Below are 23,391 nucleotides of genomic sequence, written 5' to 3'. Positions count from 1 at the left end.
CTATCTATCTATATCCCCTTGATTTATTTATTGGCTTATTTCCTAAGATGTTGTTCCTTTCTACGGCCTGGGAAGTTCTTGATCATCCTAAACAAGGGAAAACAGTCAAAAGAAAAAACAAAACACTGCTGAGAGGAGACAAGCCTGTTCTCAAGGGCCCGCAGTAGACGGTTGACTAGGTGCAAGTCAAAGCTGTTGCGGAGGAATCCAGTTCGCCCGAGACAAATGGGGGCGTGGCGTCAGCGCGGTACTGGGAAGTACAACCAGCAAAACTTCCAAAGGTTCGGGGAGGTGGCTGGGGCGGGACGGGGGATGGTAGGGACAGAGGCGGGAGGGAAGCCGATCGCAGGGGACTTGGAAGGAGCGGGTCAGGGCTTCGAAGGGCTGCGCGAGGTCGGAGGGGTTGGGAGTCCCTAATCCAGAGTGGCCCGTTGGGTGGAAGTCAGGCCCCCGGGGATCCGGCCGGCTCTAGCTGTCAGTCAGACTGTCCGGGGGCCGCCGCAACCCCCAGCTCCGCTCCAAACGCTCGAGGCTGCCGGCGCGGGCAGAGGGAGAGGGCGGAGTGGGAAGGGGCGTCGCCCCGGTCGCCCCCGCCCTCTCCGATGTCATTGGGCCGCCGTTGCGGGGTCCGCGTCACCTTTTCTCCATCCCACCCCGCCCACCCTGCTGCGCTGGTTTGCAGGCTGGTCCGGCCCGGGCGGTTGACGTCACCGCCAAGTTTGCTGCCCCAGGCGCCCCACGTGTGGCGGCTGCGACGGCCCGGGAGGCGGCGGGGGTGCGTCCGAGAGCTCAGTGGCCGCGGCCGCTGACAGGTCCCGCGCAGCCGGACTCTGCCACGCCGCTCCCAGGTGGGGCGACAGAGCAGTTTGGAGCAGCAGGGAGCGCACCCAGAGGGGCGGACCGCGCGGCGCGGGCCTCTGGCTCCCGCTTGGGCAGAGGGACTCCGGGGGACTTCGCACCGGGGCCGAGAGGGCGCGCCCAGGCGGACCAGGGGAGCCGAGAAGCCGCGGCTGGGAGGCACGTTCGCTTGCCGCGATCTGGAGAGCACGGCGCTCTGCAGCTCCGAAGCGGCGCGTCCCCTCACCCGGACGGAGCGAGCGAGGCACGGTCGCTGAGCGGAGATTGGTGACGGGAGGCCGCTCGGGGCCGAGGCTGAGACGCACGCCTTCGCCACTGCCGCCAGGAGTCCCATTTCAGCGAGTCTCAGGGGACTGGGGCGCCAAGGGCTCCCCCCAAGGCTCGGGACTTGGCGAGTCTGACGATGGTTTCTTAAGCACGGCACCACATCCCCCTTCCTGTCCCCTCGACCGGAGGCAGGGATCCCGCGCGGGGCTCCCGGGGTTCCGTCTCCCCGAGGAGCCCCGGCTGCCGCCTCCCGGGGCAGCTCGCACGGCCGCCGGGACGCACGGGCGATGCGGCCTCGGTCCAGCGCTCAGGCCCTCCTGGAGGATGTCATGGCACCTGGCGGAGGCCCGGCCTAGCATGGCCCGCGCGCTGCCCGACGTCGCCTCCGGCTAGGATGGCCCCCCAGGGCCCGGCCGGCGCCCACCCCAGCTCCGCGGAGCCGCTATCCCGCAGCATCTTCCGGAAGTTCTTGCTGATGCTCTGCTCCCTGCTCACGTCCCTTTACGTCTTCTACTGCCTGGCCGAACGCTGTCAGACCCTGTCCGGCCCCGTCGTGGGGCTGTCCGGCGGCGGCGAGGAGGCGGGGGCCCCGGGTCGCGGTGTCCTGGCCGAAGGCCCGAGGGAGCTGGCGGTGTGGCCCGCGGCGGCGCAGAGGACACGCCTGCTGCAGCTGCGGCAGTGGCGGAGGCGCCGGCGGCCCGCGCGTCGCGAAGGTGGCGAGGAGGCCGCCTGGGAAGAAGAGACCCCCGGCTTGGCGGGGAGTCCCGGCGGCTCTGGAGCCGGGAGCAGCGTGGCCGAGGCCGCGCCGGGAACCCTGGCGCTGCTGCTGGACGAAGGCAGCAAGCAGCTGCCGCAGGCCATCATCATCGGCGTGAAGAAGGGCGGCACGCGGGCGCTGCTCGAGTTCCTGCGCGTGCACCCCGACGTGCGCGCCGTGGGCGCCGAGCCCCACTTCTTCGACCGCAGCTACGACAAGGGCCTCGCCTGGTACCGGTGAGCTGGCACGGGGCACAGGCGGGGGCAGGCAGAGCACGGGTGTGTGTGTGTGTGTGTGTGTGTGTGTGTGGGAGGGGGGCTTGAGAGAGACCATGGTGACCCCCAGTTCACCTCCCTCTCCATTTCATGCAGAAGGCAAGGGGTCATCAGTTGTTTTTAAATTGAGGGTTTCTCCTTCCCCAGCACGCCTTCTGTTTCCAGGATAGTGGATGCTGGTGGGGGTGGGGGTGCTTAATGATTTTTTTCTTTATCCTTGGGATTCCCTTTCCCCCAAACAGCCAATTTCATCTTTTTCTCCTCTGCGAGAGGATCCTTGTTGTGAGCTAAAGAAGAAAAAAGAAGTTTCTCCTAAGTTAGAACCTGTTCATCAATTCCGAGTATTAGGTCGACCCCTTTCCCAAGGAAACCTATTTTTATTTCTTCTTTGCCTTCTGGGCAATTCCCTGTGGTTAATGCAGTCTTTGCCATCAGGTATTTATTTACCTTGACCCTTTGCCAGATAATTGTCCTAGGTGGTAAGTAATATAGAGACTTCGTAAAAGTGTCAAGAACCAGAGTCTAGGTAGTTGGGAAATGTATGTCGGAGCAAGTGCCAGCAACCAGTCTTTAAAACTTTTGTGTTTTAAAGAAAGTTTCCTTGGTAATAACTTTCGTTTTGGGGGGAGGAATGAGTTTTATAAAGTGTTTTCTATGTTTGTACAGAAGAGTACCTTTTGTCCTCCAACTGGCAGAAACTTTTCCAAAACTCTTTAAACAATTCTCTTTAGAAATGAAGTAGCCGATTCAAAAAAAATAAAAGAAGAAAAGAGGGAAATATAGGGACACTGGTTACATTCTAAAAAAAACCCCACAACACCCTCCCAATACAGTTTAGGAAACAAGTCTGCTTTAGATCTTAATCTTAAACTTGCCAGTCTTCTCAAATTTAGACCACCTTTAATAATAGAATCAGCCAAACTCTAATAAATCCTCGTGTCACCTGGATTTTGTTTGCCATAAAATATTGGCCTGTTTTTGTTTTGTTTTTTACTCTGAGAACAAGGAATAATCACATGGCCGGAATTTTCCATTTTACAGTTTTATCTTGTTCATTTTAACTGAAATAATATTACAAAAGTTACCACACAATTTAAATATATTTCAAAAGCCCACTAAATCAACCATTCATCTCCAAAACAGAAATGGACATGATTTGACAAGTTTATTTACTTGAGGGGTCAAGCGTACCCTCAGATTGATTTCAGGAGCTGAATTTATAGTAACCCAACTCATGAGAAAACATTTGGTCCTAAAAGTTGAATTGAAACATTAAACACTTTTAAAACAGTAACTTTCCATTTGTTGGAAAGAAAAACAAACAACCTTCCTTAATATAGAAAATATATCATTTAAAATCATCAGCCACTTAAAAAATCCCCTTGTGTTTCTGTCATTTATGTTGTATCCTCTGGGAAGTTCTTATAAAAATGACCTGTTGAATCTGGAAACAACAGGTCCTTCTTTTTAGCACAAAGGCAGCTCTGTTTTTTCCATCAAGGACACAAGAAAGAAGTGATTAAAGACCCCTAAAACTCTTATCTATAGCAGTTTGCATTGAATTCGGCTCGTACAGTGTATAAGTGAACACATTTCAAGCCGACTGCCTAGAATATCTAAGACAACGTTGGGCTCTGAGGTGATATTATATATGGTGAAATATTTTACACTAAAACCCTTTATTTTCATTTTACCAACTAGACTTCATTTCCACAAAGTAGGATTTTCCCCTTCTCATTCCAGAAATGAGTATTTGAGGGCACAGTATATCTAGAGACCTGGCTCTTATTTTCCGCGGACGTTTCTGAGCTTGTGTAAAGAGAAGGAAGGTTTCAAGGTAACTAGAAACACAAGTATTGAAAGAAAAAAAGAAAGAAAAAAGTCATAAACATTTAGGTCACCCTCTCATTTGGAAACTGGATGCATGCTGTAAAGTAAATCTCTCTTTGGATTGTTTACTCCAGCAGAGGAGTTCTATAAAGCAATTTATGGTGGTTACAAAAATAACTGCACAGTAGACTTCATGGTTTGGTGAATTTAATTTTCTAAGTGTTGGAGCAATGTCTTTGTTTTACCATTTGCAATGGCTTTTTATTGGATGCATAAATTTAAGTTTAACTCAATTACACAGAAAACTTTTATTTAAAAAAAATTCAAGCTATGGATCCTGGATTATGTGATTATTTAATGAAATCTTGCCTTAGTTCTCCTTCATCTTGGCTCTCAGGTTGAAGGTTGATGTTTGTGAGAAAGATTGAAGACAACCTTGAAAAAGAAACCTCCCACACAGAATGCCACTTAACTGTTACGTGCATTTTAGCTGCTTGTATTTAGCCAGCATTTTAGAGTAAGGGGTTGTTCAGTTAGACTTTCTTGAGTCAGCCCAAAATTTGTAATATAGGATTTCTGCCAAAGAGAGAGAGAGAGAGAGACAGAGAGAGAGAGGGAGAGACCCAGTATTTGCACCCTGACTGAATTCTGGAAGAGAGAAAGCTGTGTAATATCTTTTAGATGCTCTTTGACATGGGAGAATGGTGTCTAGCCTTGTTTTTTTGCCCAATGTAATGTTGCAGTCTGCCATAATAGTTTGTTGTGGCAGTGCCCCCTACTGTCCTGATAAAGGGAGAAATCTGTTGCTGTTAGGAAGTTCAGAAAATCCCTTGGAGAATGAGTTTGAGAGTTAGAAAAGCCTGTTGCGAGGATGTTTCAATAAATTTCTCACGCAGGGAAAAAATTAAGTACTTTATAAATTGCTTCCCAAGAATAGTGTAATCAACCATTTCTTTGTTTGAACAAATTTGTAGTGAAAGCAAAGAAAATGAATTTAAAATCTCTACAAACGAAGTGTTTCTGATTGATTAAAATGTCTCAATATTATTCTAAAATAAACAAAACAAAGGCAAATTTTAACATGCCAGGGAATTTATTAATTTTGATCATTTAGGACGCTCCAATGGAGTTTTCTGGATATGAAACTCCACCCTGATGGGGTTTAAAAAACATTCCACATTACCTAATTTAGCAGACATGATATCAGTACAACAAATGTCTGTGGCTTGCATGTCATGGGAAAGCAATCCTTTGCAATGAATAGTCTCCATTTCCATTGTATGTGTGGTGGGTTCATAGAGGAAAGTAGGGAACTGTTTCCTTAGTTTCTGAACTTTGAGATCTTTCCTGGAAGTCAACAAATGCTTCTACTGTAGTTCAAGAGCAGGTGAACTTAGAATTTAATAAGAAGCCCTCCGCTCTCTGCCTGTGTATGTCTCCACCAACTAGAAGGTGTTCTTTTTTTTCTCCTAAGACAAAAGATACCTATTGATGAAGTATTTACAGGTGTGTGTGTGTGTGTGTGTGTGTGTGTGTGTGTGTGTGTGTATTTGGTTTCTGTAAAACTTTAGTCTCATATTTTGGGACAAGATAGTATTAATTATCCAATCTCTTATACTAGCATATCTATTTCCTATGTTTTGATTTGTTTTCTTTAGTAAGACTGGACAGTTTCAGCAGAGATCAGTATCACTTAAATTGTTTTACTCTATAGTGTCCAGGAAGATCAGAAATTACCTAGCTTGGTATTTAGAAGTTAATTCTTCCCCAATTTCATCAAAATTTGAAGTTTTCTGGCCTCTAGTGATCATCGCCTGTTTTTCCACCAGAAAGGCAAGCTGAACAGAGGAACTTTCGGTTCCTTTCCGGAGAAAGCAGCGTTTCGTAGCAGCTGGGAGCAGCTGCGGTGTACCTCCATGTGCAGTTTCCCACCCTCCTGAGCCACGAGGCCCTTCTGCATGAAGGGTTGGAAATGAAATTTGAGCCAAGGGAGCTGCAGAGCCTGGCCACCCATGCAAGGTCATATGGACTGAAGTCCAAAGAGGCCTCTCTGTTCTTAGAGCTGAGTTAAGAATATGGGGAAGGGACGAAAGGTGGGAGGAAAGCAGGACAAAGGGTGGGAGAAGTTGCTTTGGACCCTGAGTCTAGGGCACACGTTTACTGGGGAGCTGGTCTAATTTCTCTCATTCACTTAGTTCCCAGGAGCTCTCGATGACAGGGCACTCTCCATCCACTGGGAGGTTGCAAACAGCCCCTTAGAGAAGCCACAGTGCTGTCATTTTGTTTGCTGCATGTCTGACCTCTGGGCTCATCATCCCAGTAGAGCGTCCATCACAGAAGCCAAACAGCCTAGTTCCTGTGTGTTCCTGCATTTGCGCACATTCATTTACCCACATGGACATGTGTGCAAGAGCAGAGACCTCATAGGAGGGGAAACTGATGGAATTGATAACAGTAAAGTTATTAAGTGGTTAGGGAACTTCTGAACAATATCAGACACCCAGGGAATGGAACAGAATTTGGGACTACTGAGTACAGGCATTAAAAACAATAACAACAACGAAAATTACATAGATAGCCTGGACCTGGAATACCTCATGCGAGTGACTATTCCTTCATAACAATGAGATTCATAATGTACAGATATATTTTATGTGAAATACATAACCATCTATGAGTGAAAATCGTCCACAATATTGTAGTCTCCTGACCTCCTCTTGAAAAGAAAAAACACCCTGGTCAAAATATTTTGTCTCATATAAGTAAGTCTGTTGATTGGTCAGGAAAGAATATGTGCCAAATCAGTATATTGGACGGGCCAGTGGGAATGTAACAAGCCTGTGCAGTTAATGACAACAGGGGCTAACCTTACATAGACCTCATGCTCACATCATGAGGAGAGGAGTGTCACAGAGCAAGTAAACCTACTTATAGGTTCTGTTATAAACAACAAAAGGCCTCATCTCTAAAGGACGCATTTGAACAGTTGCAAATTGCAATTACCATCAGTCAATTGCTGGGCCTGGTTGGGAATGTATTATATACGTAGCACTTTTCCTTAGGGGACATCTTCCTCCACCAAGTCATAGTAACTTGACTGATAAAAAGTGTAATTTCTTGGTATGTTTCCCAATGATGTTCGATTCGAAGCTTTTAGAAAATTTGTTTCTGCTTAAATGATGAGTTACAATTGCGAAAATGAGGTTTTTATTAAATATATGACTTTAATATGTAATCAGAGGAAAGTGCGCCTAAGTAATATTTTAGCTTCCTAGTCTTTGCGTTTATAAGAATGTCTTAAAAATGCTGCACTTTAAGTTTCATACAGTTTAAACAGCTCTGCAGGGGATATTGAATCAAGTTGATAAATAAACTTATGTGAAATCAGAACCTTAGAAATTGAGGAAATACCAAGTTCAGTGAATTGAAGCATCTTCCCAGTTTTTTGCATCCAATAATCACAACTTCTGATATTTTGCATTTTTCATGGGGTCATGACTATCATGCCTCTAACATTTACTTTTACGCTGTGAATAGTACTTGAGGAAGGTATTCCAGAAGTTCAGATTTGGCTTGTTTCAGAAGTTGTCAGATGACAGTAAATGTAAAAAAAAAAAAGGGGAAGTGTTTATTAAGAATGAAGTTTAGTAATTGACATTAGGCTTGTGATATTCGTACAAAGGTTAAAAAAAAACAAAATCCTATTCTCTGACTCTTGAGAGCAGCCTACTTTGAAAGTGAGCTGTAGCGCCACCTAGTGGGAGGGAGAGTCAGCAAGGAAGTGGAATGGCTAAACTTTAAAAACCTCATCATTATCAGAGTATATTTGCAGTCTGAATTTAAGAAAAAGGGTGGTGGTGGTGGTCTGTTTCTGTTTTGTTTGTTCGTATACAGAGAACAAACTGATGGTTGCCAGAAGGGAGGGGGCTTGGGGAGCTGGGTGAAAAAGTTGAAGGGATTAGGAAATAATTGGGAGTTACAAAATGATCATGGGGGTGTAAAGTATAACATAGAGAATATAGTCAATAATATTGTAGCAACCATGTATAGTGCCAGGTGGGTACTAGACTAATCAGGGGGATCACTGCAGAAATTATATTAATGTCTAACCATTATGCTGTACATCTGAAACTAATGTAAAATAATACTGAATGTCAACTGTAACTGAAAAAAAATAAATAAATTTTTAAAAGGCAGGGGGATCGCATTAGGTAGCATTTACAGCAAGTAAGACCTTCTTAGTGTGGCTGAGCTGCACTTTGACTCTCTCTGAGCTCACTTCTTTTAGGTAGGGAGTTTATGCTTTGGAGAGAAATAAAAGAGACTTGCCTTCACAGTAAATCTGAAAAACATGATATAAATGATTAGGAGATTTCTATTAGAAATGCACATGACTGAAAGGAATGCCATATGCCCCAGATTCGTTTTGTTAGTGTGTTTTGCCTCTGTTTCTGAAAGCCAGCTTCCAATGAAAATACTTCCAGATGATTTTATTTCAACATGCAGCCTTATTCCTTCCCCTGTGTTGTACAGACTCTGGAGGAGGGGTCCCATGATTCTTACCAGGCAGCAGCACACAGAAGCCTGTTTAACTCTTAATGCGCCTGAGATACATCATTGAAGACCCTACTCAAGTACGATCGTTTCCTAGGGAGAGACCTTCCTGGGACTACAGTCCAGTGCCCAGGGAGGGTGGGTTGGGGGAGAGGGGCGGTGGTCAGGTTAAAAGCAAGGCAGGAAGGAAGGGAAAACTAGGGAGGTTGCCATGGAGGAACCTGGCAGACACCACCTTAACCAAGGTAAGGTGAAGGCCGCCTTGTTAAAGCGTGGAAGTCATGCACCCCCTGGTATAACGCAATGAGGAAGGCACTTCACCTGTGGGGAATTCTTCCCCCGAATCCATGACCCACCCTAATCATGGGAAAACATTAGACCAACCCAAACGGCAGGGCAGCTACAAGATACCTGACCAGTATTCTTCAAAAATGTCAAGATCATGATAAACAAAGTAAGACTGATAAGCAGTCACAGATGGGAGGAGATGGCAGAGACTAATCACTGAGTAAATGAAGTGTACTCTTGACTGGGTCCTGAAACAGAAAAATCACATTCATGGAAAAACTGGAGAAATGTGAATAATGTGTGTAGCCTAGTTAATAGTATTATACTGAGGTTAATTTCTTGGTTTTGATCGTTGTATGAGGGTTATGTAAGACGGTAGCCTTAGGGGACTCAGGGCAAAGTGGTATATGAGAATTTCTGTACTTATTTATTTATTTATTTATTTATTTATTTACAATTTTAATACCTAAAATTATTCTAAAGCAAAAGGAAAAACGGCAACATCAGCAAACAAGGTAGGAGATACCTAGGCACCAAGGCATGTGGGCCCACACTGAAGTATGCCGCTGTGTCAGCTCCCTCTTATTCTGTTTCTTCTTTCCCTCCTTCCGAAGGACCCCAGCACAGGCCTGCCAGCGTCCCCTCCATTTGCCAGCACCTGTTGCTTCCAGACATGCTGAGCTCTCCCTCAGCTGATTTCATAATAAAATTGGCTCATGGCTCCCCTCCTACTCTCCTGTGCCTGAAACAAGCACAGAGACAGTTTTGTTTCTCTTTCTTTCTCTTTTTATGGCTGGCAAATGTAAAGTGAAGAAGGTATAAAAAGTTGCCCACCCTTGACTGAATCCCTCTTGTTCTGGGTAGCAAAATCTTTGATGGAAATGATAGGTTTTTGAGAACACAAAGAACTGAAGTAGGAGTCAGAGGAAAATCAGCCTTGGGCATCTGGCTTTTTTGCTACAGACGTAGGAGGCGCAGTTGTCAGGGGTTGGGAAGCTGGTTATGGGGTGAAGAGTTGTGTTCATAGCTGTGGACGCTCCTTATGCCTAAGATAAAGCAGTCCAGGTTTTCTGGGCCAGCTTAAATATTCTGCTTACTTGACCTTGTGCTTTAACCTTTAGTTTAGATGGTATGGCCTAGGAGACCAGCCACGGGAGCAAAACAGGGAGGAAGAGAGAAAATCCAACCTCCACAGCACTGGAGGACCAGGACCTGGGCATCCTGGGTGGTTCTTCCTGCTGGAACTGCTAAGCCTGGGATGCCAGTCTGATCAGACTTTAAAATTCCTGTCTAGGTGGCATGCTGGCATCTTCTGCTTCTGTTTTTAAACACACAGTTGTGCATCCAAGAGTCTGTTTTAATAGAGTAATGGAAATTTGACTTGAAACATTTCCTTTGATATTTTTAACAACTGTAAAAATAGTTTTATCCATAATACATTTTTACTTGAGCAAAACAAAACAATACACAACCTATATCTTGAGACTCAAAGACGTTAACAGTATTTCCTCTTAATTGTTTATCCATTTATCTTTATTAGATTTGTATTATGAGCTGTTTCGTGCAAAGCACAGGCTATTTAATGTTTATGTGGATTAAAATAATTTCTGTGATTTAATGCCATTCCCGAATGGTTGTTTGGTGTTTTTCCATCTTAGCTGGTATACACTTTTCTCCATGCATTTTGAACAGTTTTTAAAATAGCAAAGTATTTGAACCCTGCAATGTACATTTGATAAAAATCTATCGTTTTTGTCTCTGTTTCATTCATTTCTGCCTTGTTGTATGTTACTTCCTTCCTTTACTAACTTTAGGCTTCAGTTTTTCTTTTTCCGGTTTCTTAAGGGGTTAAGTTAGGTTGTATGTTTGAGATCTTTCATTTTTCTTAACATAGGCATTTATCACTATAAACTTCCCTCTGCCAACTGCTTTTGCTGCATCACATAAGTTTTGGTATGCTGTGTTTCCATTTTCATTTGTCTCCAGATATTTTTTTATTTTCCTTTTGATTTTTTTCTTTGACTATTGTTCAGGAGTGGGTTGTTCAATCTCTCTATATGTGTGAATTTTCCAATTTTCCTCTTGTTATTGATTTCTAGTTTCATACCATTGTGGTCAGAAAAGATATTTGATACGATTTCAGTTTTTCTTAAGAGGGGTAAAAAGTATAACTATTGCACTGTGTTATACAGCTGAAACTAATTTTAAAAAATGTTTATTTCACAATAAAAAAAAAAGAATTGTAAGAAAAAAAATAAATGTATTAAGACTTGCTTAGTGGCCCAGCATATGATCAATCCTAGAGAATGTGCTGTGTGCACTTGAGAGGAATGTGCATTCTGCTGCTGTTGGATGGAAAGTTCTGTGTATGTTTGTTGGGTCTATTTGGTCTAAGGTATAATTCAAGCCTAGTGTTTCCTTTTTGATATTCTCTCTGGATGATCTGTCACTTTAGACATGTAATAACTGCTACATTTGTTGAGCCCTCACTGTGTGCTGGGTGATGCTGCATGATCTGCTGCAGATAGTTTGGATATTTCATTCATATGATTGATATTATTAGGTAGGTTCTATCATTTACTGCCTTTTATAGACCAGGAAAGAGAGGTTCAAAAAAGGTGAAGTAACTTGCTCAAGGTCATATAGCCAAGTAAATAGTAGAATTAGTGCTGGGCCCAGATCCACCTACCTCCAGCATGTGAATGCTTCACCACGAAATATTCTAACATGGTCTCAGACAGAATTGCCCATGTGTGGTTCCTGCCTAAACAGCCAGCCACCAGTGGCTCAGAGATGGTGGGGATTGAAAGGTTGCCCCATGTGATTAAGTGATTTGGATATGTTTGATTCTGGGTCTTGAACCTTCAGTTTAAAAACAAGGTAACACATGGTTGAAAAGTGAATTTTTAGAAGTATTTAATAAATATCCTGTAAGCTTATTGGCCTATATGGAATAATTAAAGCCACTTCTGTTTTCTATGTAGTTGTTATTCTCCTCCTTTTCCTTCTCCTTCCCTTCCTCCTCCTCCTCCTTCTCTTCTTTTCTCCTCCTCCTTCTCCTCTTTTCTTCTTCTCCTCCTCCTTCCTCTTCTTCTTCCCCTCCTCCTCCTCCTCCTCCTCCTTCTCCTTTCTTCTTCTTCTTCTTCTTCTTCTTCTTCTTCTTCTTCTTCTTCTTCTTCTTCTTCTTCTTCTCCTTCTCCTTCTCCTTCTCCTTCTCCTTCTCCTTCTCCTTCTCCTTCTCCTTCTCCTTCTTCTTCTAAGATATCTGATCACAGAACTCATCCTACTCAGCATATCAGAAATCCTGGGCCATTCAATTGATCCCCCCTCCCCCCATCCATTAAAAAATAACAATAACCATGAAAAAAACACAACTATTAAATTATCCACATGAGCACATTTCCTCCTTCTAAACAGCTTCATATATTATCAGAAATATAATCAGACAACTGCTCACTGCTCCTGGAATTGGGGCAGGGTGAGTTGGTGGCTGTGCTCCTTTGCTGCTATCATCAACAACTCCATGCTCCCTTTTGACTGGAGGAATCCTCCAACCAGGCATGCCTTTGGAACATGGCTGAGTCATTGCCAAAGTCCATCTTTCTCACTCTTCTGTTTTGGTAGTTTTTGATTGACTTTTTTTTTTATTTTATTCTTTAGACATGTTAATACTACCATTCAGGGCATGGCCCATTTGTTACCTCCAAACACCATCCTGTCTATCTTCATTATTGTTATTAATAATTTTCATCTAATTGATTTCTTGCCAGCTGGTCATTAGTAGTGCCAAGCCCTTTACTATAGTGGTCAGGTCATTGCTGCATCAGACATGGCTGTTGATTTTGTTCTAGCCAGACAGAATCATAAATTGTAAGGATGTTGGAATTGAATGGTATCTCAGAGCGTCTTCTACATGTGAAGAAACCTAGGTACCTTGCCCAAGGTTAAGCCAAAAACTTGGCCTCAGGATTTCTAATTCCCAAGGTACAATTCTAAAAACTACAATTGGAAAACAATTGCATGCTCTGAATTACATAAATTTAATTTTGGAAGATTTGCACCAATGACAAAAATATGTGTCAGAGAAAGGAACAAGTTATAGCATTACTTTTTCTCTTCTCAGCATGGGTGAATTAAAGTATTGAACTGAATTGGGTCAGGGTTCAATGTATGTTTAAATTCCTGGTTTTCACCTGAGATGTTTTCCCCAATATTTTGATGCTTATAGATTTTGGAACCTTACAAGGCCTATGGATCCTTGTAAGTAATTTGTGTTTTATGGTTGTTGCCTGCTTGTGAAAGATTAGTGGGAGAAATCCGAGTACAGACAGGAAAAAGTTTGCTTTTTCTCTCTTGAGTGTTCAGAGTAGGAAGTAATCAATCAAATTATGGGAATAAAATTCCTTTTCTCTTTTTTAGAGTTCTTACTTGGATTAGCTCTCTCCTTTCAATAGGAAATATCAAAGTTGCCAGTCTGGTTTGAATGACAAAGTCAAAAACGATGTGTTTGTTACGGTCATAAATCTTTGCAGATTCTCATTAAGTTCAGGTATTTAAAAAGGGAACTGGATTAAGCTGCAACTAAAGTTACATTCCCAGAGCTAACTGCTCCCCTCATCACCTTTCTTAACTGAAGCCATGTTTGCTGTGGATGTTTTGAAAAGTTCTGGCAGTAGGAAAACGCTTCAGCGATGAAGTGATTTCATTTCACAAACACAGCTTTTAAGTAAACAAAAACTGGCATCTTTCTTTTTTTAATTTCCTGGTGGACTCTAATTATTCTTGTTTCTTTCATCAAATATTGTGGGGTTTTTTTTGCTGTTGTTGTTTTTAAAGAAATAAAGGCCACTTGTTTTTCTTTCTAATGAGAACGTACTCTTTCTTCTTGGTGTAGGAGGACTTGGTATTACAACGGTATTTGTTAAAAATGCTTTTCCCAAAGCCAGAGGGTCCACTAGAATGCCCAGCAAGGGTTTAATGATGGAAAGAAAACAAATTGGATCTGTTTTATATTTACATGGGGGGGGAAGTTGTGGGGAGTTAATGCTTGTGATAAAAATTCTTGGGATTTTCAGGTGCATTTTTCCTGTGGCAAAGGATGGCAAGTTGGAAGCAAACATTGGAGAAACCATGCCTCATCTCCAGCTGGTGGTTACCAAGATAGGAAGTGGGCTCATTATTGCCATGCCTTCTGATTTTTGAAATAATCTTGGAGTACTGGTTAAAAATAAAAACACATTGGGAAATATTTCATATATTAAAAACCCAAACCAAGTCTAAAACAAGACAAAATTCTGCATGGTTGAAGCAAATCAATCTTATCTGAGGGTAAATGTTTGCTATTTTATAACTTATGGTTTATGGTGAAAACCAGAACTGGACAATAAAAAGCTGGTGCACCAAGAGGTTTTTAAACTGTGAATCATAATATATTAATGTAAAATAAAATCAATTATTTTTTAAATGAGTAGGGGGTATAATAGGATAAAATATGGGCAGTGAACCCCATGTAGCTAGGAAGACAAATACTATCTTGACAAACGTGGTCAGTGACGTAACGTGTGTGTGCACATGCAGAAAGGGTTGGATGTAAAACGTATTTGTTATAATGGCTCTCAATATAAAAAAAAGTTTGAAAAACAATGGCTAGTGTGAACGGAAGTCCTGTTTGAAAAGACTAAAATGAATATGCTTTAGGGTTCCTTGAGAAACTAAGTGTGAGCGTTCCATGTTATGGATTCAGTCTTTTTCAACCATGTATGTTCAGAGCCTGGAACTGTACCTGTCACATAATAGATTCACTATTTGGTTAATGAAAAAAAATTAAAATGATCCTTAGGGCAGAGGTCAGCATTTTTTTTTCTGGAAAGGGTCCGGAAGTAATCATTTTAGGCTCCATCGGCCATGTGGTCTCCCTCACAACTATTCAACTTTGCTTTTATAGCAGGACACTATGTGAAAGAAGGGGCATGGCTATGTTCCAATAAAACTTTACTTGCCAACACAGGTCTTTGGCTCGCTGGTCATAGTTTGCAGACTTCAAAGGTAGACTCAAGGCTTCCAATATGTCCCTTGATTTTCCCTTACTTACCTTGTTACTCTCAGGTGAGTATCTACTACCAGCATTCATGGCAGGTGTTGTGAATGCAGGAGGAAGGTGATCCCACCAGAGCTGCAACTCAAAAATAGCAGAGCTCCTTGCAGCTATATGAGAAGGGAGCGGTCCGTCCCGGAACTATATGGCCGTGACCATGGGAACTTTTTGAAATCTGCAGTTATCTGGGATGATGGCATTTCATGTCAAGTTGATTATATGCTCCACTACAAACATTCTGTTTTGGAAAAGACATCACATAAACACAAATCAAAGCAGTCTTTGGTCATTTAAAAAAAAATTCTAATAATCCATTTTGATATTTCCTTGACTTTGTATTTGAGTGCATGTTTAATTTATAGATCTTTCTCTGCTTCTCCATTTTTCCTTTTGCTTTTTTGGATGCCTGGGATTCTGTGAAGCATTTGGAGGAAGTAAGAGGGGACACAATGAGGTAATACTTCATCACCTGACCTCTCTTTCGAGAAACAGTCCCACCATGTGGTTTAATTCAGCAGTCTGCTTTGGCAAGTGAGGAGTGAGACATCAAGTTCAATCAAAGCACAAGGAAAGATCGTGGACGGTTATTAAATGGCATGTTTAGGGAGTTTGGATTTTTTTCTAGATTAGCATTGTCCAATAGAAATGTAACGAGAACCACATATGTCATTTTAAATTTTCTAGCAGCCACTTTAAAAGAGTAAGAAGGAAGAGGTGAAATTAATTTTAATACTATTTTAATTTAAGCCAGTATACCTGAAATATTATAATGTCAACATGTAATCAAAAGTAAAACATAATCAGTGAGACATTTTACATTTTTCATGCAAAATATTATAAATCTGGTATGCATTTTACGTTTGCAGCATGTCTCCATTCTGAGTAGCCACATTTCAAGTGTTTAAATGCCCCATGAGGCCAATGGCTACCATACTGGACAGCACAGCCCCAGAGGCAGGGGCTGCAGGGTGCGTGTTGAAGGCTTTCTTTCAATAGAGGACTGATTCCACAGACCTCCTCTGCTTCTGCTGTGAACACCTAGTCCTAGGTAGCATATGAAGGCTAGAGGATGCATACTGAGCTGGGTGGCTGTTGAGGAACCTAAAGGAAAGATGATGGAGGCTTGAACTAGAGCAGTGCAATAGGCATGGGGCATGCGGGAAAGATTTGCTAGACACTTTGGTAATAAGAATGATAAAACTTGCTGTGGAATGCTAGCCATGAGGAAAGGAGCAGAGATGGGAGAATAGGTCTAGCTCAGGTGTATTCTTAGTAACTGTGACTGTGATAGGGAGCAGAGAAGGAAATAACAGGTATTAAGGAGAACAAACAACTTTGTTTTAGACAAGTGAATTGGAAAGTGCATCGTGGTAAGCTGGAGCTCACACTAAGGCTAGGCTTCGGAGCCACCGTAAGGCATGACCATTGAGGGTGTGCTAACAGTCACCACAATAAAGATGTGAAAGTGTGTAGCAGAAGCCAAGGAGAGGGTGGAAGGAGAACAGGACCAGGAAACCATGTTTCTATTCTTGCCCCAAAGGGAGAAAGTTTCCATAGGTTACGCCATGCATGCAGAAGTGTTTACAGGGAACTGTATTGATGTCTATAATTTACTTTGAAATGTATTCAAAATGATATGATGAATTGATGGATGGTTAGAGGGATGGAGAGATATATGATAATAAAAGTATAGAAAAATATATGTTTAGAATTTAGTTGGTGGGTAAATAGGTGTTTGTTGTGCAATTCCTTTCCATGTTTGCATGTTTAAAATTTCCATAATAAAATGTTGGCGCTAGTGAGGAGAAGATGGTTTCAAGGTCAGTGGTATCAAATGCCACAGAAGAGGTGGCTGGAGGTCTGAGACAAAAGCATATTTGTCTCGTCAGTTAGGAAATTGGTGGCTGTGAGACCAGATGGACTGTTGTGGTGTGACAGAAGCCAGCCAGCAATGGGTTGATGAGTATATGGAAGTGCTTCAGAAGAGACAGGGAGTATAATGAACTTCATCCATGTGTGTGGCTGATCTGTGAGGTCTCCCTCTACTGTGTTGGACTTGCGTCGACCAACGGCTTCCCTGTGCTTGATTTAAGACCATCATGTCTAGTCATCTGTGTAAATAAAACTTCCCTATATGAAAGGAGTGTTTAGAATATGGTTAGTATGTTTTTGTCCTGGCTACTGCATTGGTATGTCCTGTTTTCTGTTCTGATGTGGTTACATATGCACGGTGACTTGATCGACAGCTTTTTTTATCAGAAGATTTTAGATCATTTTTGGTTTTTTTTAATTGCAGATTGTGCTCTGTGGATGGATGCTAAGGTTTCCAGCTTCGTGACTGAGCACAAGTAGTGTCTGCTATGCCTTAATGTTGTTGAAAATTTTGGTGAAAGCATAGTGGCTCTCTCTTAAGGCCGTGCTGCACCAGCCTATGCTAAACTCCGTCGCAAGCATGGCAAGAAAAAATAAACTTGCTTTAAGAACCTCCACTTGTTTAACCTCACTTGAAAGTTCCATAAAAGAATGGAGAAATTTAAATGCTTTGTGTTTTCACTCACCAGCATTGAAATTAAAAAAAAAAAAAGCTTCAACCATCTAATATTCTTTCACCAGTGACATATTCTTATTTCTTCTCTATGAATGCCAAATGGCAAACACTCTTTGTTATGCTCCTGATACTTTCCTTTTCTCCTCTTTGGAAATTTTGGTGATGATGACAAAATACTAAAACTAGAAAGAAAAAAAAAGAAACCTGAGAAAACCAAACTATTTATTGCAGTTTATTCCTTCAATGACTCACATATTTATTGCTCATAACAAAAAAAATAATAAATTGTAGTGCTTTATTTCTCATTTAGTTGACAGTAACCATTTCTCTCCAATTCATAGAAACTCATAGAGAAAGGACTTAGAGGACATCTCAAGCTGAAAATTGCTTAAGTAAGGGAACTTTCTATATCTAAAGTTTAGGAACTATTTTCATGGCCTCTATCTAGATTTAGTATTTGAATATTGCAAATAATGAATCCATTTCACCATGATTGTCTTTTCCAGTCCACTCAGAAATCTAAGGTGGGCCTTTAATAGCATGGTGACGGATTAAGGGGGATTTGTTTGTAGACGATTGAGAGAAGAGGGAAGACGGGAGTGTGAGAAGTCCAGAGAACTGAAGAATTAAAAAGCTAGTAGGCTGACATTTACACAAATAACTGCATTTTCACTTTACTCACCTACTATCCTTATTAAAATAAAGCCAGCTGCCATGTCACCTTCTGCATATGTGTGACAGAACTTTGGAAAGTTGTATTGTATGACCAGAACGCGACAGAATTGCAGCAGAGGAGAAAGTAGGAAGCTAGAGGGGAAGCGAAAGAGAAAGCAGCTTCAGGGGGCCCCCAGTAAAGGGGCAAAGAGACCCACATGCAGCGGAGTTCGGACGTCAAGGCAGTTTCAGATTGTGTTTGTGGTAACCTTGATATCTTCGGCGGATATCTCTGTGGACTTTTGTGATTGCTGACATTCTCAGATGCGGAACTGTTCATGCGTACTCCTCCACGTCTGTCTTCCTGCTCAGGTCCTGTCCATGGCTGTGGCTTGCCAGTAAATTTCTTCGGACCCTCAATTTATTGTCTTTTCAGTTTCCACCATAATTTTGTTCATGTGATCTTTTTTGAAAAGAAACATTTCCCCACATTTGTGAAGACTGAATAACTATACCATCTTCACAGGAATTCGAATTATCTGCCTCTGTAAAATGAACAAATGAACGGAATCTCATGAACTGTGCCGGCTCCTTATACGTTATCCTATGACAATACTCTATACAACAATGTTGGCTGAAAAACAAGGCATTTGGAATGATATGACAATATTTAAAACATGGCTTTTTATAATAGATTTTGATTTCTCAGGAAAAAAGCATGAAAATCATTAATCACATGATCTAATGGAGGAACAGTGCTGTGCAAATGTAAAAGGTGATTACTGTGGAGTGCTTAGAAATCCAGTGGACATTAAATGTCTCATTCCATGTGCAACCTCTTGATTGTTTAGCACACTACATCAATGGATAGATTATATTTCGGCTGTCTTCTTGCAAGCATGTTTTCCCTTCATTTATAAAAAAGAAAATAAGTAATAGTTAATTTAAACAGTTCTATTAGTGTATTGGCTTGAACATGGGACTTATGTATGTATACCTATTATCATACTATGCCAGCACAGTTTTAAAGGTTTAGGTGAAATCATTGCCCTTCAAAACAGGAAGTTCTTAAATATGGGATAATTAGATATGTAAGCAATTTCAATATATTGATTTGGATGTCTGACTTATGAGTGCCTGTTATCAGAATTTTGTAGAATATACTAGCTCAGTTTTGAAAGCTTGGGCAAAATTATTTTCCTGAAAACAGAAAGTTCTTTTTCTTCCTCCCTAAGGCCTCTAAAAATCTGAACTATTGAACTCAGATTTGAGTAATGATGTACTATACTTTGCCAAATGAGTCGTTTCCCCTTTTATAACATCCATCAGAAAAAAAGGAAGTGTTCAGCTGGACAAACTGTTTCCCAGGAAAGGCCTTTTTTGTGTTTGTTTAAGTCAAGGTAATTTTAAAATACAGGAAAACTTCAAAATGTTCTCAAGTGACGTTTAGGAAATAAAATGTTTGAGTCTGTGGGTTATATTCTCTTGGCACAGAGATGATGCTAAGACAGTAGTTAAAGAATATAAGTGTCTTCCATAATCACAGGAAAGTAATTTGGACTACTTAACAGCTTATGTTCATATAAAAATGACAGAAATAAGAGGTGTTTCACATATTTGCAGTTTTCTTAAATACAATCACAACAAAATATAAAATGTATTTTAAACGTATATTTGTAAATGTGAAATATTTAGGCTCAGGATGGTGTGACTGGATTTATTTTATTATATTCAATTGGATTCCTGTTTGAAATTCATGGAGTTTATACTAAATCTCAACCCTCTAGGAACTGAGTTTGTTTATTCTTTTCCAAAATAAAGTACCTCATTACTAAGAAAAAAAGTACACTATTGTAAAATCTCATTATTAGCATTAGACATGACCTCCAGGTCATTTAGTCCAATACTTATCTGATATACCAAAGTTCATTAAAATAGTTTCATAGCTATTCTAGCCAACAAGTAATTCTTTTGAGATATGTTTTCAAAACACTGATATTAACATATTTGTAGAGTAAAATATTTGTCAGTCTATTGCTTCTTTTGCCTACTGGTTGCCAAGCAGATTCACATTTATTTATTCTATATTCATGTGACTAGTTGTTTTGGGACAGTAAAGCAGAGTATGTAGACATCTTTAGAAATATGATTTTATTAACTAATATTAAAGTTTATTAGGAACACAATACAGTCACTTCTGCTATAATGCTTGTTTTGAAAAAAGTGAAATTGTTCCAAGGAATTAATATGAGGTGTGATCAAACAATACAGTGAATGTTTAAATAAAAAGAATTTATTACAGTAAAAGACACATTGCCATTAATCCCCCTTAAAATATTCTCCCTCACTTGAAACACACTTATCCCATCATTCTTGCCATATTCTGAAGCAGTTCTGGAAGTCCTCTTTCGTGAGTGTCTTTAGTAGCGCTGTCGTGGCTGCCTTAATGTCCTGAATTGATTCAAAACTTTTACCTTTCATGGTCATTTTGACTTTGGGGAAGAGCGAGAAATCGCACGGTGCCAGATCCGGTGAATAAGGTGGATGAGGACACACCGTAATGTTTTTATTTGACAGAAATTGCCATACCAGAAGCCATGTGTGACAGAGCATTGTCGTTGAGATGGAGCGTTGTCATGATGGAGGATGAAGTAAAGACTCAAAAGAGGACTTCCAGAACTGCTTCAGAAAGTGGCAAGAACGATGGGATAAGTGTGTTCAAAGTGAAAGGGGGGTATTTTGAGGGGGATTAATGGCAATGTGTCTTTTACTGTAATAAATTTTTTTAAATTTAAACGTTCAGTATGTTCCTTGATCGTGCCTCGTATATTATGAAATCACTTGCGCATAATGTGAATTTTGCATTTGTTTATGTGCATTTTCATCCACCAAAAACACTAGATGAGTGTGGAAAGCTGCACCCAGCTGAACCCAGCCATGTAAGAAAACACACACACACACACACACACACACACATACATACACACATGCCTCAAATATCTACCAGCCAGCTCAGTTCACTGCAAGTTATGAGTCGTGCCCATCCATGTCTGGTGTAAAGCTTTAGGTCCCATTTTAGATAACCCTCCTTCCACCACTATTAATAACTCACAAGCAGCCCTCCCAATGCCCACTTCCACAAGAAAACTTTAGGGCTTTATCAAGGTCAAGTGTCACGTTGTATTTATGAATTTTATAACCATTTAAGGTGTGTAAAACTGCTACTATTGTTATAAGATTCCTGCCTTTTAAAAAATGTGCCACTGATGTTTTTGAGTGTTGTACCCTAACTCCATTTCCCCATAAGCCCTGTGATTTTTATCGTGCGATTTTATACAGTGAGATAATTTGAGGAATGCCTGCGTTGGAGTTTTAGCACAGTCAACTGTATATAATTTACTACTCATTTAGCCTTTAGGTACTTTTTAATTTGGGGCTATTATAAATAGTACTCTGATGGATATCTTTGTTTGTAATGCTGTTTGTTATATTCAGTACAAGTTGTTTAGACTGTATTCCCAAGAATAGAATCATAAGGTCAAAGGATATGAACATTTCGTACATATTGCTAAATTGATTTCTACAATGGTTGTATGAATTTACACTCCCAACAGCATTGCACAGGTAGAAATGTGATAAAGTTTCCATGATTCTGAAACAGCAAAGGGAAAATTTCATTTGAATGGGAAAATTGTCCTATTACACAAATGCTTTAATTTTTTTAAGATGCACAGTGCTAAGCATCTGTATATTTTATTATATATAGTTGTGTGATATGGTCAAAGAATCTTCAGCTTATCTAATATGAAAATATTTTTCTAGGTATTTCAACATCAGACAGCTACATGTTGCTCATATATTTTGTATATTTCATGTAAATGGAAAATTTGGGAATCATAATGGGAAATTGATTTTATTTTATTTATTTATTTTTTAAAAAGATTTTATTGGGGAATTGGGGGAAGGGAAAGCACTGGGGAATCGGGGGAAGGGGAACAGACAAGTTGCTGTCCTTTTGTTCTTCAGTCTAGTTGTGGAGGATGTTGCTTCACTGGCCCAAGCTGGCACAATCATTGTGCTCTTCCCAGGCAAGGCAGATCAGTTGCTGGCCTCTGGACGGCCGCTCACGGCGGCTGTTGGCTGCTCACACTGGCTGCCGGCTACACACGGTAGTCCATGGCAACCCACTGCACATCACCGGCAACTCACGGCAGCCCAGCTCCAGGTTGAGCTGTTGTTCAGCATCTTAGCTGTAGAGGGCAGTGTCACTGGCCCTCATATGTGGGATCCGAACCGGGGCCCTCTAGCATCCCAAGCCAGTTCTTAACCAACATACCACTCGGCCGGCCCCGATTTTATTTTTAATACATGAAGTAATTCAAATAATTGCCATACTTACAAATAATTATTTTTATTGACATGGTATGTGTAATTCCTTTTACCTGAGTACGACTTTGTTATTAAAGTGCCAAGAATCTAATTGTCATTTGCTCATTCGTTAGATAGAGCCAAATCCCTTTCTCATCCTGGGCACGGCTCTAAGCACTGGTTCTAAGTAGGAGGAGAGACTGTGGGACCCAGGCTCTAGATTGCATTGAATTAAAGCCTTGATTGAGGAAGGCATCGCTTTCCAAACACCCCTATGGAAAACCCTGACGTTCAAAGATTTTTTAGTATTGCATAGATTTTGTTGTCTGGATGTGCCATACGTCACTTAAGCACTCCTTACTGTTCAATGTCTGATTTGACTCCACATTTCACTATGACAAACAAAATTGCATGGACTCCTTATGATTAAACCTTAAATGTTCATCCATGATTATTTTTATAGGATGACTTCTCAGAAGAAAGATGGTTGAGTAAAATGGCATATACCTTTTCTTTTTTTTTATGGCTTTTGATAGATAATTAAAATTTTCCCTTTGGAAAAATTGTTTTAAATAGTCCCACTGTTGGTGTGAGAGAGTACATTTGATTGGGTTCTAGATTAAGAACTGCTCTGAGAAAAGTTTTCCCATGTACTCATATACATAACGAAAGTTGTTATCAACATTTCTTGGGATCCTTAAAATAGTTATTGGACATAAAAGTTGAGTTGAAGTGTGTCTGAACTTGATGCAAATGGCAATCATATTGACTGCTGTAGAAAAGCACTTTCTAGTAGAGAGGCTTGGAATTTAGTCCTGGCTTTGTCATTAATTACTTACTGAACTCTTACCAAACACTTGATTTCTTGTGACTGAGTTTTTTCATCTGCAGAATAAAA

The 23,391-nt window shown here is 41.1% G+C and overlaps 1 protein-coding gene across 1 annotated transcript in view; it reads left to right on the top strand.

Moving 5' to 3' along the window:
- The first annotated feature begins 757 nt into the window (after positions 1 to 757).
- Positions 758 to 23,391, top strand: part of LOC109382182 (heparan sulfate glucosamine 3-O-sulfotransferase 3A1) — a 91,761-nt gene continuing 69,127 nt past the window's right edge. The window contains exon 1 of the mRNA XM_019641493.1: positions 758 to 2,118. Within this exon, the coding sequence (XP_019497038.1) occupies positions 1,520 to 2,118 (599 nt within the window). The 5' untranslated portion in view covers positions 758 to 1,519. The remainder of the gene's footprint in view (positions 2,119 to 23,391) is intronic.

The sequence above is a fragment of the Hipposideros armiger genome, unplaced genomic scaffold (assembly GCF_001890085.2).
Source record: "Hipposideros armiger isolate ML-2016 unplaced genomic scaffold, ASM189008v1 scaffold_61, whole genome shotgun sequence".
Lineage (NCBI taxonomy): Eukaryota > Metazoa > Chordata > Mammalia > Chiroptera > Hipposideridae > Hipposideros > Hipposideros armiger.
The sequence above is the reverse complement of the archived record's forward strand: the minus strand, read 5'-3'. Positions and strand labels throughout refer to the sequence as shown.